Below are 18,453 nucleotides of genomic sequence, written 5' to 3'. Positions count from 1 at the left end.
TCTGGCCTAGTCACAGTTTAGGAACTTAGACCCAATCCTGGAAGCAGGGCATACTGGTGCTTCTCCCGAAGATGTTTCCATGTCCTGAAGGCAAAGCTGAGAAGTGAACAGAGTCACTGGCGTCAGGGATCTAAGTGGCGCCTGTGGATCTTGGGTTATAAGGAAGAAACCCGGTCTTCCTGTTTTATTTTCCTCATACTCAGAATGGGTGCCTGGTTCGCCTTTATCTACCTTATAACTCTGACCAAAGATTAATGAGTTACCATTTGCTGTGCCCCGGCAGAGGGAGAGCTGTGTGTGGCACGGCCTTATCACCCATGGCCCGAAGAACAGCTAGCTACACTTGTCACAAGCTAGGCAGGCAGCCCCTGGGAAAAGGCTTCTCTCGGGCCATTGGCTGCTGCACAGAAGAAGGCCTCCCTGGCCCATCACACCCAGACCCATCAAAGGACACGGGCTTTCTGCATTCACGGGCTCCAGGAAATCTGAGTACAGGCACCATCACGGGAGGAAGAAGGAGGGTTTCCAAAGAGACCAGAAACATCTTCCGTATTATTCCCATCTGGCTGAAGAGAGGGCCACAACATAGGAAGATTTCCTCAAGACACCAACACACGAAGTCATTGACCAGAATTCAGACATGGTGTAGTGTGCAGAAGCATCCTTGGGAGTCACATCAAGTGAGAAGAAAATACAAAACTACTGGAAGGTCCAATTCCAATTCGGTGAAATATTTCTAGAGTTTAGACACAGGAATGATGAGAAAGAAACGCATCCCGATATTAAGCCCTAATGCCCAACACAGCACATAGTAGGTACACTACAAATGTTTTCAAAAGGCAGAAGTCTCACTAATTTAGCTCTTAAATGTTCATTTTTTTTTCTTAAAAAAAAAAAAAGCTAGCATTAATACTAAATCATCTGCCATTTAAGTCTAAAGAGTTCCTTCAAAATTTTTTTTATCTGTGTTGACTTTTGCTTTTCTGAGAACGAAAGCATGTTCTACACAGTCTTTATTCTTCGGGACTGCTAATTTGAAGAGAACTGTCACTTCCAAGCATGGAGCAATGTGGGGTATTGACATCATATTGAATTATTTAAAGGAAATTAACAATGCCTCCTGTCCTTGGACAGCCACGTCTGTGAGAAAAGCCATTCACAGCTGCCTCAGGAAGGTACCACTGCAGAGGACTGAGCATTTCTCAGCACCCTGAAGTCTCCAAGAGAAACTGTAAGTTCTAAGTAACTAAGAACAAAGGCAAAATTGAGGTAATAACTTCTACTTCCCCCTGGGAGCTGTGTGAAAGGTCCCAGGAAATCATTTCCCGGGGCTCAAGTTTAACAGGATGACATACTGTTCATCCTTCTCACAGAAGCTACCCATGACACTGGACCATGTGTGGGCTTTCCAGGGAGCCGGGCACCTGGGGATCACAGGGACACCACCCTCCACCCTCTCCTCATAAACCAGCATTCTTATGGCGATGATAAACCTATTAGTGATCACAACACCCAGACATCATGGCACCCGACATGACAGCTACCTGACAGGAATTCAGGGGCCATGGCGCATGGGCCCTGCCCTAGCGCGAGGTAAACTTTGGATGGGTGGTTTCATTTCAGAGCTAGCTCATCTCATACCGTCATTCTGCTCCGAGACCTACCTCCAAACACCAGGGCTCCCCAACCTTGTGTAAGGAGTGGCTCCTTTTCATGTCCCTGAAGACTTGAGTGCTGACAGTGAAGTCTGAGGGGGGGTAGAAGTGCTGACAGTCATGTCCCTGAGTGCAGCAAGGGAGGGGGCACTGCTGCCAGGAAGAAAGGGGAACAGAGTGAGGCTTGGGAGGGAGGGGGACGCAGTCACCAAGGCATTCATGGCCCCCAGCCTGACTTTCTTCCCTGACTCCATGCTTCTCTACAAACTCCAAGCAAGGAGGACGATGGATTCCAATGTGACCCCAGGACACTTCCACCTCCCTGCCTTGCAGCTCGGGGCCCCCTCTAGCAACATCTTAAACACAGCCTCCTCTATGCAGTGTTTCTGCTGCAGCCCTGCCCTCTGTCCCCACCTCTGCCCATCCTTCCCGCAGCAGACTCAGCCGCAGATGGCTCTGAGCCTCCAGTGAGTCAGCTGGCCGGCATTCCCTCTCTCTCTCTCTCTCTCTCAACTTACCTTCCTGAATCTTCTATGAATTTAAGCCCTGTGATACTGCTGGCATTTCTACCCTACAAAAATCCAATCACAAATGGTTCAACCCAATTCTAGAGCTATTTGGGGACCTGTCTAGTCACCTTCCCCTCCACTGGACTACCATTTTTCAGAGAGGTGACTACACGTCCTACTCGGGACCCCAGACACATCCGGCTCCACACACCCTGAGTGTACAAGAAGCAGGAGCCATACTGAATTGCAGCACAGCTGGGGCTCGAGCACACCCATGGCTTCAGTTCACTGCCTGCCTACTCTGCTCGGGGCTTTCGACGGGAACGTGCGTGTTGTTCCGCAGCTCCTCACAACCACCCTGTGAGGTAGGTATGTGCCCATTTTACAGAGGAGGAAACTGACTCAGAGACGTTAAGGAGCATGCCCAAGGTCACACAGCGAGTAAATGGCAGACGGGGAATATGGACCAGGTCTCAGTCAACTCACAGTGCTGCTGTGTAGACTCGGTTGCCCGTCCAGATGTTGACTACTGCACTACCAATAGGATAGAGAATTTAGGCGCATAGAGAGAGACCTGGGATCCAAGAGGGGCTATTTCACAACAAAGAAATATCATTCTAATTGTCTTTCAGAAAGGAAAATGTCTGTGTCCTTTGTATGGATGTATGACTTCTTTACTCTAGTTTTTAAAGGGTTTATATGAGGAAAAAAATGCCATGAATAAATTCTTCACCCTTTTTAATCCCAAATAACAGAACTCAGGATTAAGAATATGAGATGGAGCACAAAATTATCTTGTGTTCTGATATTCACCCAAGAGCAGCAGAATGAGCACAGTGGGTGCGAAAGACTCTGGGAGATAGGAAATCGATGGGAATAAAGGACAAATCCTACAAAACAGCAACCACATTTCCAGAACAATCTACACGGTTACCATATTACCTGGTCCTCCCATGGTGGTGGGTGATGGGGGTATCAGGGTGGTGTTCAAAAGCCACGTGAACTCCCAAAGTGGGAAGGGGCCATGTGGCCAGCAAAATGGGGCTACCCCAGGGCCCTAGCTGGCTGCAGCTGTCCCTGTCTGGACTTGGAAAGCCACCATTGCTGAAAGCCGGAGGTCTGCCCCCAGAAAGGGCAGCCCAAGCCCTCAGAGGAAGCCCTGGTTGCCCATGGCCAGAGGTCTCTGGTCTCCGTCTGGGAAAGAGAACCTCCCACTCTACATTTCTCCACAGCGCTCACTTGTAAACAGGAATGTGAGTCATTAAGCAAGCAGAAGTCCATTTTCAAGATCAGCCCAGCTTTACCACTAAGGTAATCCTATTCTGCCTTGTCACAGTGGTGACTCACCTTACTGTCTCCCACCAGAGATGACATGGTTTAAACTTCCAGTTGTTCCTGGACAGAACCCAGCAATACAGGGGTTTAAGTCCCTGTCTATCTGCTTTGTTTTCTAGCACAGTGCTGAGAGCAAAGAGGCAAGGCTCCCAAGGGCAAGAGCCCCAGAGGAGTTTGGAGAAGAAATGTATCTAAGGTTACCAGAGACCACAGCATCTTTATTATCTTCCCATGGCCTTTCCTCGGGGTCTATACTCCCAGAGGGGCCTGTGGCTTGTGAGGACAAGAAGCACGCACCCCCCCCCCCCCCCGCAATCTAAGATCCAGATAGAGGAATCTCAGAGCCAAATCTGCACGTCACTTCAACCAATTCTGTAGGAGCTCCCAGTTTTGAGATGAGTGAGATTACCCTTATCCTCATCTCCTCTTCTGGGCCTACCCTGCTTTTCTTTCTTTCTTCTCATTTCTTTAAATATCCATTTCCAATCTTTGTGCATACTGTGAAGTCCTCTAAGCCACCTCAAAGTTTGGAGGGTAAAAAATCCCTTCTAAACAAGTTTAAATGTATCTGCAAATATGAAATAATTTTGCAATGGGAAAGGATTGTAGCAGAGTCTCGCCTAATAAATACAAAACTCTCCAAAGGATCTTAAAGATTGGAAAGCAGACATCCACGGAGTTTCCTGCTCAACATCCATTCATGCTTTTTCTGGTAGTAGTACCCTGAATCATTTAGGGGTACCACCGAACCCTCAAGCCATGTCGTTTACATGGAATGGACCCCTCAGTCCAACTGTACTCAGCGTATTACATACCCTGACCACAACCACTGGTTCAGAATTATGGGGAAAGAGATCTCTCTGGACTTCAACCTGCTTTCATGAGGAGACATCAACCCAGAGCCAAGGAGAGAAATGGTGTCCTGGTAAATGCCCTCTGGATCCAGCCATGCCTGATGCAGGTCACCTGTGCAATTTTAGCCAATATGCTCATTTTGCTCAGGCCAATTTGGGTTGGGTTTGAGGAGAAAGAGAGAGAGGCATCCTGACTAGAGTAGGCTAGTCACCTAAGCCAGGCTGACCTCAATAACTGTCCATCCACAAATCAAGAGGTAATGTGGAAAGAACTAGAGACACTCCAGGAAAAGTAAATGAAGGCCTCATAGTTTCATGCTCCTGGCACAATGAGGGGTTGTTATAAGGCAGTATTATGGAGTAGGCACCTGGTACTTTTTGAAAGAAGAATGACTGTCGCTTGTGACTACTGTCTGGGACAGGGAACAGGATACTGAGCAACATCTACAGGAACTGACATTCGGTCCTCCTGCTCCTCTAGCACTGCCGACACCACTGGCCACACTAACCAACTTTAAGATGTGGTCTCCAGAAGGCAGGAGACACAAATACTTAGTAGCACCAAATCTGCCTCCTAGCCTTCTCCAGATACACCGCCTGTTTGTGACAGAGGACTCGGAGAGAGGCATTTCGCCTGGGGAAGGCGAAGGTCTGAAGCAGAGGCATGTCTGGGGAGAAAGCGGACAGAGCGCGTGGCGGGTCTCATTCTCCCCGGTGACTCAGCACCTGATGACACAGTGTGCTGACCAGTTCTGGGCACAGCCACACAGATCAAGAAGCAAGATGTGTCACCAAAAAAGTTGTGGCAATATTTGTGTACTCTACTATTTTGTTTTTTTCTGAGCTTAGAGCCCCCTTCAGCAAGTGGCTGGGCAGTATTCAAATATTAAATACAGTAGAATGGAACCCCACGGGCCAGAAAGTACAATTTGCTTCATGCAGGAAAGATAAAAGAAAGGAGTATAGAAGGAGGAGCTGAAAGCACTGAAGAAACAAAAACCCTAAAAAATACTAAAGGCTCCAGAGACAAAGACAGTGTATGAAATAATGTTATTCAAACCCAATTTGGCCAACAGCTATTGGCTGTCGGGAGAATTCTGAGCCTACCTCTAGACAGAAAGAAAAAGAAGTTTCCAATTTTGTCTCAGAAAAAAGTTTGATGTGAAGAGAAAAAAAAAAAAAAGAAAGAAATGTTTGATGTGATGGTTAATTTTATGTGTCGACCTGACTGTGCCACAGGGTGCCCAGATATTTGGTCAAACGTTATTCTGAGTATTTCTGTATTTTTGGACAAGTTCAACATTGAAACTGACAGACTAGTGGTGCCTGGGTGACTCAGGCATCTGACTCTCAATCTCGGCTCAGGTCATGATCTCAGGGTGGTGGGACTGAGTCCCATATCAGGCTCCATTCTGAGTGTGGATGGAGCCTGCTTGAGATTCTCTCTCCCCTTCTCTCTCTGCCCCTCCCCCTCCCTCTCTATAAAACAAAACAAAAACAAAAACAAAAAACAAACAAACCCTGGCAGACTTGATAAAACTGATGCCCTCTCATGTGGGTGGGCCTCACCCAATCCGTTGAAGGCTGATCCTCCCCCCAAGAGGAGAGACAACTCCTGCGGGTCGGCTGCCTTCAAGTGGAGCACTGGTTTTTCTATGCCTTCAGACTCAAACTGCAATGTTGGCTCTTCCAGGGTCTTCAAGCCTGGCAGTCTTTGGACATGAACTCCACCATCAGCTCTCTTGGCTCCCAGGCCTTCAAATGCAGACTGAACTACATCACAAGCTCTCTCGTATCTCTAGCTTGCCTCCTGCAGCTCTTGGGACTTGCCTGTCTTCAATATGGTGTGAGCCAATTTCTCACAATAAATCTCATTATACATGCACACACATACAAACACACCACTGGTTCTGTTTCTCTAGGAAACCCTGACTAATACATTTGGGTTATGTTTTTTATGTGTTTTCTCCCCCAAGCAAGACGGAAAGGATTATTTGGGGGTCTCCAAAAGAAATGAGAATTGTGAAATAATGGGTCTTATAAATCAGATAATCAAATTCTTTATCATTTTTATTTTAAATCTCTAGGTCTAGACATAAAAGGACCTAGCCAGGATTACACAGAAAAAAAGAAAGCAAAACCCAGACTTTAAAAATGAGGAGTTCAGGGTTCTATGTATAACATGGAAGAATTTTATTTTGAAACTACAACATCTTTGGAGGAATTAGAAGTCCATTTGAGGGGCACCTGGGTGACTCAGTTGGTTAGCATATGCCTTTGGCTCAGGTTATGATCTCGGGGTCCAGGGATGGAGTCCCGCATCGGGCTCCCTGCTCAGTGGGAAATCTGTTTTTCCCCTCTCCCTGTGCCCCTCCCCCTGCTCATGTTTTCTCTCTCCCCCCCCCATTTTCCCCTCTCTCTCTCAAATTAATAAATAAAATCTTTAATTTAAAAAAAAAGAGAAATCCATTTGAGAAAAAGGCACTGGGAAGAGCCATTCCACTAAAGAAGCCAATGAGCAAAATGACGAATTTTTAATTGCTAAGAGGGTAAAATCTTCAGTCTCTTTATCATTTACTCACATATCACGTGTGTACAAATAAAGACACCGGAAATCAAGCAATAGCGGCCACGCATCCAACCATCCAACCAAACAACCAAAGCCCACAAACACATACGACACCTTGGAAAGAGAGCTCAGGTCTGCACAGGTCGTGCTGTTCTAGCTTTAAGCGCCATCAAGAATTCTCACCTCTGAAAGTGAGGTAACTTTGGTGAGAAATAATTACTTTCAAAATATGTAGTCAAACAACTTAACACAGATGCCAAGAAATGTAATCAGAGCTACCAACAAGCAACCATTTTTGTCATTAAAGGTAAAGCCAAATCAGGACACGATCGCAGACATGGCCAGTGGAAAGCAACAGCTTTTCTTCATGACTATGTTTCAAAATTGGGAGCACGTGCAAGGGACAGTGTGAGAGTCTCTGCGTCTCTGCATCCGTGCAGGTATGCACACGCATGCAGAGGTAGGCGGGTGTCATCAAATATGGCAGACCATGGCCTACAGTCAGGAATGGCAAGCAGCCAGCTCATGGACAGCAACTCCTTCTTCCCTTGCCAGCACCCGTGTCCCTGAGCCACCCTGCTCAGAGCTGGTGGGAGGTAAAACATGATCCCATTCCTACATGCAAGGGATGCAGAAATGAAGTCTGCCTTGGCCCTCCAGGACCTCATCTTGGTGAGAAAGACCAGGATCCAAATGGAAGGCAAAACGGGAAGAGGAAGCCAGTGATAAGTCCATCCTTTCATGTGCCTTTTTTACAAAGCAAAGGTCACCTCTTCTCCATCGAGGCACAGAGACAGATGCAGGACCCCAGAGTCACTGCCATCTCCCACTAACTAGCTGTGCACCCCACGTTGCCAAGGCTCAGTTCGTCAGGCCACTTGAGGGCGCCTTCTAAGGGCCCTGCCTACCTCAACATGCTCTAATTCTGCTGGGTGAGCAGAACGCAGAGGAGGGGAACTCACGGGGTCCTCAAATGGCTCTAAGTACAAATCCAATGTGCCTCGACTTCTGGACATGGCCCTTATCTCCTATTTACTGAAGAAAGCGACATCCAAGGAGAAAAGACAACACATGCATGGTAAAGCTTTCTTTTACCAGATAAAAGCATGGCCAAGATAAATATTTTAGGGATAAGGTATCACCAATGGGGATTTGAACCATCAATTCAAAAGATGCTTTTTGGCAAAAAAGAAATTTTGTCAATCTGTTTTGTTTTCTGGGGGGCGGGGGGGAAGAACCTACTAGATATCAGATATTGAGAGCCTGGAGAGAAAACGTATTTCCTTCAATACAGTATCATAAACAACAAAGGAAAAGTAGGTATAAAATAGTTCCTTAAAGAATTTGGAATAAAGGGGGTACCTGGGTGGCTCAGTAGGTTAATTATCTGACTTCAGCTCAGGTGGTGAACCCCCGGGTCCTGCGATGGAGCCCTGTGTCAGGCTCCCTACTCAGTGGGGAGCCTGCTTCTTCCTCTGCCTCTGCCTTGCCCCCTGCTCATGCCCTCTCTCTCTTTCTCTAACAAATAAAATATTAAAAAAAAAAAAAAAAGATTTGGGATAAAGTAATAAGAACTTACTTGGGTAATTTTGAGTAAGGGAGATAATTTTACTTTTCAGCTGGTATGAACACTAAATCAGCTTTTTAAGTGAAGGTCTAGGCTTTACTGGGACGAAAGGTAAAATGTCAAATGGCTACCCTTAATATTGGGGAAATCAGCCAAGGCGTGCAAAAAAATGAATGAGTTTCCAACAGACATCGCTGGAATGCCCAACGAAGTCCTTTCTGAGGCCATCCTAATTCCCTGGATACCCAGACACTAGCAGAGCCCGGTGTAGCTCTCCCATCTGCCGCCTCGGTCAGTGAGGAGGCTCCATGATGACCTCGGCGCGTGGAAAGTGAAGCTTCTCCTGCAGCTGCCCTCCATCTCCGTTACTCGCCTAGGATCTGAGAGTCCCTGCCTTTACAGTGCAAGTTCCCCAGACAGGCAAAATGCCAGTGAGCTCAAGAAAAACCATGCTCAGCAATTCCTTGGGAGCTGACTCCCAAGCGCTGACCTACACTATAAGCCCGTCTACCATGCCCAGAAGCCAACGGTATGGAAGAACCGCAGGCAGAAGCCTGGTCCCAGAAGCACCCGTGCAAAAAGCAGTGTAAACCCAGCCAACGGAGGGCGGGGGGTACTGGCCTCTGATGAGATTCCCGCTAAAGCCAAGTTCCTTGTCCCAGACTGCACTTGGGAAGGAATGCAGGTCCCCATTATGTCACCGGGGACCAGGAGCAGCCCCGTGCAGAATCGAGAAGGCAGGAGGAGGAGAGGAGCTGAATGGGACTTGTACTGTCTACTAGTTGATCGTCTCCTTCGAAGTCAATGTATCTCCTACAGAGACAAGCAGCCAAAATGGGACTGAGCGTGGCCGTTAATGACAACACGGGGCTGGGTGTGCCTGGGGACCCAGTTCCCACTTGGGAAACTGGGAATGCTTCGCTCTGAAAGAGAAAGCAGTGTTGATAAACAGCAACTTCCTTCCCTATCTGTGGAGACCAAATGTTTTAAAATGCAAATAACAGGTTTCTGGAACAACCCTGGACTCTCTCCTGGAAATGTTTTCATAATTCACATCTTGTTAGCCACAGGAGCCCCAATTACACTTCTTCTTCTCTCATCCCCACTAGCCAATTATTAGCATTAGATCCCATACTATTTTCTGCTAATATGTTTCCTGACAACATCAAACTCCGGAGGGTCCTCTTGGTGTGGTAACGGAGTCACTGTGCAGATGCGGGCAGATTTAGGAGAAAATGTTATTTAAACCTCCTCGGTGTTTATGAAAGCGCTTCCCTAATTACACAAAAACTAATAGTAAATTGAAATAGTTGGCAAAAAGTTCTCTCCAAACATTATAAAAGGAGGGATCCCAATGGCAGAATATAAGGATACAAATATCCCAAAACAATGGATTCCCACAGGCAGGACCAACCCATGACACCATCTCATTCAGAACAGGAAGGTAAGCAAGAATTGGGGGGATGGCTCACCAGCTCCATTCACTAATACCCCTGGTTCCAAAATGACATTGGCCCCTTTCTGTCATCCCCAGAAAGAATCAAGCTGTTGCCAATCAGATTACTTGAGTGGTATGCTGCCGGTGGGCCCACGCCTGGGCTGTGGTGATGTGGCAGGAGGCAGCCTTGCTTTCCTCGAGGTGGACCCTGCCTGAGTCAGATGCTTTGTGAGTAAAAGGGTAAAAGAGTCTTGAGAGAGGCGCCTGGGTGGCTCGGTGGGTTAAAGCCTCTGCCTTCAGCTCAGGTCGTGATCTCAGGGTCCTGGCATGGAGCCCCACATGGGGCTCTCTGCTCAGCAGGGAGCCTGCTTCCCTTCCTCTCTCTCTGCCTGCCTTTGTGCCTACTTGTGATCTCTGTCTTTCAAAAAAATAAAATCTTTAAAAAAAAAAATTTTTTAAAGAGTCTTGAGAGAGGAAAAAAAAATCCTAAATTTGTGTGTACCTGCGTGTGTGCATATATATGTATATAGCAACAGAGAAAGCACACACACAAACTGGAGGAGTCAACCCATCTTATTCCCATTTCTTCCCACCACTAAACGGACGGGCCCACCTGCTAACACCGGAGCCCAGAATAATGAGCACATACATATTCTCACCTAGGCGGCTCTGAGAGAACAATTACTTTTCAGGGTTCTCTCAAAGACCATGAAAGTTACCCTGCTTCTTAAAGTGAAATTCATCTTCCTATGACTCACACATGCAGCCAATAAAGAAGATTAAAAAAAAAAAAAATTTCAGGTTTTCCTTGAAAAGTTTCTCCTCCAAGTACTTAGGGATATTAATGCCCTCGGGTAGTGGAGACTAGTGATCGGGATCGATTAGGAGGCAATGGACCCAGGCGGGGTCTACCCTGACCGGAGAAACTCCACCCTCGGCCACACCAACCCCACGGCCAACTGCAGCCAGTGTTGCGAATCTGTAGCAAGTGTATTTCCCTACTTCCAGAATGTAAACATACCTGGGGCTCTAAATATTTACCACAGGTAAAACCAACAACCAAGACAGTAACAAGCAAACCACATACACATACCAAAAAAAAAAAAAAAAAAAAACGGCTCCCCAGGCTGGAAATAACCTCATCTGATCACAATCTTTTGGATGCCATTTGAGTGATGAGCACCAGAGGAGAAAATGAGGACAGAGGAGATAGTCCCGCTATCAGGGACAGGCCTGAGTCACTGGAGATACCGTCACAGAAAAAGTCACCAGCAACACAGTTATTACCTTTACACTTGAAAAGCCTTGTGTTTCAGGGGGAAGAGGAACTCTACAATCATCTTTACCCAATGTTTGGTTCCAGGAAGAATTTGTTGAGGTTAGTGTTTGTTCTAACATGAAGACCACTCATAGACTTGGAAATCTTTGCCCCAGAAGACTCTTTACCATAACAGCACTTAACGTCCAATGAGAGCAAACGGATCATTTTAAAAATTAAAGCACAAGGTCTAGCTTGTATTTTTAAAATTCCGAAGTTTACCATCAGCTGACAGATCAACAAAATGGGATCTATCCATATGGTGGAATATTACTGGACTCTAAGAAAGTAAGCGAATATTGATGGGTGCCCCAACATGGATGAACCTTGAGAATATGACGCTGAGTGAAAGTAGCTAGTCACCAAGGGCCACATCTGGCTCAATTCCCAATGTACGAAATGCCCGGAAGAGGCAAATCCACGAAGACAGAGAACAGATGAGGGGATGGCAGATGCACTGGGGGAAATGGGAAGTGTTAACAGGTGTGGAGTTTCTTTTCAAGATTTTATTTATTTATTTGACAGAGATCACAAGCAGGCAGAGAGACAGGCAGAGAGAGAGAGAGGGGGAAGCAGGCTCCCCTCTGAGCAGAGAGCCGATGTGGAGCTCGATCCCAGGACCCTGGGATCATGACCCGAGTCAAAGGCAGAGGCTTTAACCCACTGAGCCACCCAGGTACCCCGTGGTGTGGAGTTTCTTTGGGGGATGATAAAAATGTCCTAAAATTAATTGTGGTTAAGGCTGCAAAACTGTAAATGCACAAAAAACAAAACAAAACAAAAATTAATTAAATCATTCACTTCAAATGGATGAACTACATGGTATGTGAGTGAACTTATTTTTTGATGTTTCAATTGGCACAATTGCCATTATCTTATCTCTAACTGCTTCTCTTTGAGTTCTGAGCACACTTCATTTGAAATGAATACACAACTCTGAGAAACAGGCAGGATACGAATTCTTATTCCCATTTTACAGGAAGCAGAGGTCCAGAGAGCTTCTATTTTCTATTTTCCACTGGCTGGCTAGGTTTCCACAGGGCACAGGGAGGAGTGTAAAGGGCGGCGGGGGGGGGGGGGGGGGGGTCATGGGCTTTATCGTCCCCCAAATCAGGGAAGGACTGACAACAGCTTTTGCCAGATGTCTAGAAATGTACATGGCTCAGTCATACACACATGCTCCTAAACAGAAGACATTTGAAAACAGCACGTGGATTACTGGCATGCAATTCTCAACAGCATGAAATTCAGGTTAAACAATTTAGCTCAAAAAGCAGGGAGGGGGGAGAGTCATCTCTTGAGCTGATATCCGGTGGGGTGAAAACACACCCAATTAGATGTGGCCATATAATTTTCACATCAAACATCCTGTGCTCCCAAAGGCAACTAATGGCACAGCTTGCTGTGGATTTTCCCAAGTTTTCAAGAGCAGTGACAGCCCTCTTCAACAAAGCCATTTAACATAACAGAAGGTTAAAGTGGGAACCACAAACACTTGCTTTTCTTAATTTACACCTTTCATTTACTTCCCCAGAAATGTCATGGAGGAGCCATGAAATTCATGATGTACTGTCAATAGAGGACTCCTTTTACGAACCCGATTTAGAAAGCAAACCGCGAATTCTAGAAGGTAATCTGGAACTATACCTTTAAAAACAAGCAAACAAACAAACACACAAAACTGGTAGGATTCCAGGAGAAGCAAGATGATTTGCTTTGGATCTCTCACTTCAAAAAGAAAAATAAAAGATGATTGGAAGAGTAGGAAACTGGGGTTTTACGATCTGCGAATGTATGGACTTCACAAGATCTCTTCTCCTCCCCACATAGGATCCAAACGCACAGCTGGACCACAGCACACAGAACATGACCCACAGGGCTGCTCTGTGTCGCAGGCCTCTACGAAGCCTGAGAAGCCACTTATGTTCGAGTAGTATTTATCTTTATTTTTTTATTTTTTTGAAGAATACGCTGGTAAACCACCAAGATATTTTTTAAGTACATAAAGTAATGGGGGGGGGGGGGATCTTAAAATATACATCTGCAAGTTGGTATGCCACTCACTTTAACATCTTCTATGCCTGTGTCTGTTCTTTCGTTTCAGGAGGAACGGCTGCTTGATAATCACTCAGGGCAAAGCATCAGCTTTACCTCCTCCACACCTCAGCACGACTGACAGCTGACCACTCTGGCAGTGGGGGCTGCCCTAGCTGCATCTCTACTACCCGCTAGGTGACAGCAGCATCCTCTGCCCCTCTGTGACAATCAAAATTGCAGCCAGACATCATCAGATGTCTCGTGGGAAGCAGAATCGCCCCAGCTGAGAACCAACGAGTTACAGGTAATGGCAGGAAAACATTCCCCTGGCATGGGCTGATCCAGAGGCTCTCGCCTTGAAAAAGTAGCCAGATCACTGTGGCAGGAACAGCAAAATCACCCAACCCTCATCCATATCCCCAGAAAACTATGGTGAAGCAAACGTCCCCAAGAGCGCCTCAGTGACTAGCATGTAGCCTTTGGCGACATCCAAGGTCCCGGGAGCCCTACAACTCTTTTAATATGGTCCCTAATGTTGTCATTTACGAATGCAGGAAGTGAAAGTACTAGCAAGAGGTTAACACGCAGCTCAAGGCAAGGGGGAAGGGGTTCCAGTTACGTTCAGGTCTCTTTAAAATCACAGAACTTTGGTAATCGGCTGATCTATAATAAATAACCTAGTCCCTCAAGAAAATTCAAACGAATACCTTTGCAGAGTCAGGGTAGCCAGCTGGCAAAACAATGACATTTTTACCTCTGATCTGCTTAATGAAAGAATCCGACCTATAAAATAATCTTATTTTATACTACTTTCAAATAGCGGAAGTAGTATAAACAATGAAGCCCAAGTCTAATTTACAAATCTGGAATGTTCTGCGTAAAGCGAGTCAGAGTCTCCACGAGATCCGAGGTCACATCTGTGATCAAGGAAGAGAAGTGCTAGCCTCACCACCCCCACTGACCTTTGGGGGATGACAGTCAAGCTGACCACTCTCTAAATGCCACAGGTAAGCACTCCCCTGCTGACCAGCCACAGCAGCCCACCAGCGATGGCCCCAAGAGGGCACAGCAACACCAGATGCAGGGGTATGAACCCCAGACCCATTGTGAGCCCCCACTGCCGCCGGTCCAGAACGGAGGAAGGCGACAGCGCATCATCACGGCTGGGGCGTGCTTTGTCTTCTGGGCATGGTGCCAGCAGCTCCCGCCTGCAGTCACCCAGGCCACAGGGACGGGCAGCAGTCTGGCTCAGTGACTCATGCCAAAGCCTACAGGTCGGGAGGCTCCAGAGAATGGAAACCAGGCCGGAAGCAGCTCCAAAGGGAAGAGTCGGGAACACCTTGTGACCCTTTAAATCCAGACACTTTCGTGATTGCATCAAAACCTGGCTTTCAGGGTTGGCACAGGGATAACCCGACAGACAGCTCTTTCTCTACAGATCCCAAGGGGAAAGGGAGCCTCTGCTCACTGTCAGGGTTGTAGCCTGGAAAGGCACCTGCTTAGAAGATAGACACATACACCCCACCAAGTGGAGAGTGCGGGACCCTATGCAGCCCTGCACTGGGCTGGGCCCTATGGAAACACTGCCAGTCACCCACATCCAAGGGTGCACACCCACCCTTGGGGACATGAAGAGTGTGGTCACTCCCACTCAGAGGCCAGGTTCATCATTCAGCACTTAACACCTGAGTTTATTAAGAACCCCGGTCTCTTCCTTATTCCCGAAGACACCAGAAAGGTATTGAACCCAGTGCCAATGCCCACATCATTAACATGACATATACAGGGAAAGGCACACTGGTTCTTGTGGGTTTTTTCCACCCAAAAGGCAGCCAGGAAACAACAGAGGGGAAGAGATCAGGTAAGAACCAAGCTATGAGCACCCACCGAGTCACGTGCAATCAAATAAAAATTTCTCAGAGTCCACTGCCTGCTTGACAAACACGAACAACAATCCTTTTACTTAACTAGTTTATAAGCAAGTGAGTGATCTGAAAAGCTCCTGGCCCACCTAGGAACAGTCATTCTCCTTAGGGACCGTCCCTGAAGAAGGGGCACACTGATTCCACTTCCCTCAGCAACCACACAGCCCTAGGCCAGCCCCACTGAGCCACAGGAACCCACTCATTTTAGGAGAGGTGACAGTCCTCCATGGATCTATGCCAACGTGACCTGCCCGATAGGGTTTGCACCAACCCCATGCCAGGCTGGCGAGGACAAACCTCAGAGGAGGGACGACCAGCTCACAACCTGCACAGCTTTTTCGGGCTCAGCTCGGGTTCCAGTTCAGGCACCAGCAAGGTTTGGTCTTGGGCCCAGTCCCAGCACTGATAACACTCCTTACAGCTGTCGCCCCCGGAATAGAAAAGGTGAACGACTCCCCCAGCCAAAGTGTGAACCACGAGAGAAAATCGGGAGGACGGGGGTGAGATTACACAGAGAAAATGAGGTTTCCCGAAACTCTCCTGGGGTCCCCTTGGCACCCAAGGCCTCGGTTCCACAGCGGCACGTCTGCTCTAACACCAAAATAACAGGTCCTCCAGCTCCTCCTGCCCTGCACACCCTCAAAGCAGGCCTTGCCCACCCCCCACCCCTGACCCCACGAGGGGAATGCCAGGGAAACTCAGGCCCAGCCCTCCTCGGGCAGCACATAGCCCTCTCCTTACAGACACTGGGACCCCCAGGTATTAAAAGGAAGGAATCTGTTCCATCCAGGTCCAGCTCTAACCCACCAGGCATGCCGCCACTCATCCCAGCATCGCGTCTGTACACAAACGTTTGCTGGGTGTTTCTATTGTCTGGCTTCTTGTGGCAAAGCAGGGTCCTGGAATTCCAGTAGACCAAGGTGCCAAGATCTAAGATCAAGGTGCCAAGATCTAAGAGGATCTCTTAGACATGCTCCCATCACTAGTTTCCCCATTTTACTAAGAGAGTCACAGTCACAAAAGACCCCACACTGTAGGATTCCGTTTACATGGAATGCCCAGCACAGGCAAAGCCATGGCGACAGAATACACATTAGGAGCCAACTAGGAATGGAAGGAACTGGGGGACATGGAGAGTGAATGCTAAGGGACATAGGGGTTCTGGTCGGGGGCGGGGGGGGCAGCTAAGGGCTGCACAGCTCTAGATATAATCACAACCGTGGAGCTGTACGCTTGAAACAGGTGAATTGTATGGTATGTGAACTGTATCTCAATAAAGTATTGTTTAAAAAAAAAAGTTTCTTCACTTGAGCTATAGCAAACATGGGCTTTTGTGGTCCCCTGGTTGAGAGGCACCTTTTAGTACCATCTCGGGGACCACAAGTAAAGACCATCTGGAAGGTCCTTAGAACGTGTCTGGGTAAGTTATTAACCTGCTTGAGACTCAGGCGCTCCATATGGGGTAATAATGGTATTGACTCTAAAATGTCACAGAGATTCCATTAAAAGGGGCCTATGAAAAGCTCAGTGCAGGGCGTAGGACATGGTAGGCCTCAACAGACCACATGTCTTTATCACAGGAAGCCCCAGAGAGAAGGACTGGCAGCTACCTTTGCCTGAATCTTGTTGCTTTTTCCAGTATTCTTCCCATACCTGCAATATATGACTTTGTCCAACTTAAAAATAATAAAAGCCGAAGGTTTGGGCACTCTAGGGAAGCTCTGTCTCCAATGGCGTGTCCTAAAAATATGCCACACAACATTTCCTGCAGGGCTGTCCTGCCAGAAGGCCTTGCCCCTGGTCCGAGGAGGCCATAGCAAACCGGCGGGGAAAGACGCCCAGAATGACACTGGATTCTACCGAACAGGGTGGCCGTGACCAGCTCAGTGTGGTTTAGCCCTTATGGTCTCCTTCACAGGGGAAGGGAAAATTCACGAAGAACATCCAGTGGATGCCAAAGAGCTGAGAATTTCACACCCTCACTGAGTGCCAAGACTCAGTTACTAACTGATAACTTTTTAAAAAGACAGATGCCTGCAAATTCCCCCAGACCTCCCTACCACCAGCCAGTCATATGACCCATGGGAGCTGGCGCCTTCTTCCATGATGGCCCGCCTCTCCGGGCCTCATTGATTGATCCAGAAATAGCCCAAACCCAAGCCAGCCAATTAGAATCCTGCCCCAGAACTTTTTCTCAGTAAATCTGGGGCAAGAGAGTCCCGCCAACCTTCTGCTCAGGGTAAAAGCCCACAATACCACCCTCCCTCCAAACTTGCAAACCTAAAAGCCACTATCATAGAAAATGAAGACAAGGAGACAGAGGGGACGCCCTCACAGGTGTCCAATTACTCCATTACCGGAGGGATTCTTTAGGTTTTAAAGAAAGGGGGAGGGGATTGCTGATGAAGTTAAGTTCTCTTTTCTTTTTCTTTTTTTTTTTTAAAGATTTTCTTTATTTATTTGTCAGAAAGAGAGAGAGCACAAGCAGGAGGAGCGGCAGGCAGAGGGAGAGGAAGAAGCGGGCTCCCCTCAGAGCAAGGAGCCTGAAGCGGGGCTCGATCCCAGAACCCTGGGATCATGACCTGAGCTGAAGGCAGACGCTTTGCCGACTGAGCCACCCAGGCGCTCCTCTAGATTAAGTAAGTTTTCTACAACACACAGATGATAAGGAATGAGGCCAAAAACTCTGACCTGTCTATCTGGCTCCAAATTTTGGTTAGACCATTCCATGACAGCACACCACGCCCCTGCTGCTATTCAAACTGTCTGCCACGGCGCGCCTGGGCAGCCCGGTCAGTTAAGCATCTGACTCTTGGTTTCAGCTTAGGTCAGGACGTCAGTGTTGTGCAGCAGGGAGTCTGCTTAAGACCTTCTCTCCTGCTACCCCTCCAGCCCCTCCCTGTGTGTTTTCTCTCTCTGTAAAATAAATAGATAAATCTTTAAAAAATAGTACTAATAAAATAAAACCCTCTGCCCTGAACGAGGCCACGGAGCACTCACTGAGGCCCTTGGCAGGCCCTTAGAGGTTTCCCAAGGTTGTGCCCACAATCCGCACGTGCACATTGAAACAAAGCAGCTGCCGACAGAAGGTGCCTTCTCCCAAGTCAGCACCAAAATAACGAAACGTGGACCCGAGGCCTGTGTGTGTGTGCGACAACAGGCGTATGGGTATGGCTCCCCACTATGCCCCCACCACAACAGTTCTGTCACTAGATGTGACAGAACACAGGGCTTCTACAGGGCAGG

The 18,453-nt window shown here is 47.6% G+C and overlaps 1 protein-coding gene across 45 annotated transcripts in view; it reads right to left on the bottom strand.

Annotated features, from left to right (window-relative positions):
• TCF7L2 (transcription factor 7 like 2) overlaps positions 1–18,453 on the bottom strand; it is a 200,738-nt gene that overhangs the window by 74,859 nt on the left and 107,426 nt on the right. For 20 of the 45 annotated variants that reach the window (XM_047701535.1, XM_047701530.1, XM_047701529.1 and 17 more), the window contains one exon: positions 1,665–1,808. The exons of 21 other annotated variants lie outside the window; for them this stretch is intronic. In XM_047701535.1, the coding sequence (XP_047557491.1) occupies positions 1,665–1,808 (144 nt within the window). The remainder of the gene's footprint in view (positions 1–1,664; positions 1,809–18,453) is intronic. 4 more of the 45 variants (XM_047701534.1, XM_047701503.1, XM_047701510.1 and 1 more) reach the window with 1 other exon arrangement.

The sequence above is a fragment of the Lutra lutra genome, chromosome 14 (genome assembly GCF_902655055.1).
Source record: "Lutra lutra chromosome 14, mLutLut1.2, whole genome shotgun sequence".
In the NCBI taxonomy this organism is placed as follows: domain Eukaryota; kingdom Metazoa; phylum Chordata; class Mammalia; order Carnivora; family Mustelidae; genus Lutra; species Lutra lutra.
The sequence above is the reverse complement of the archived record's forward strand: the minus strand, read 5'-3'. Positions and strand labels throughout refer to the sequence as shown.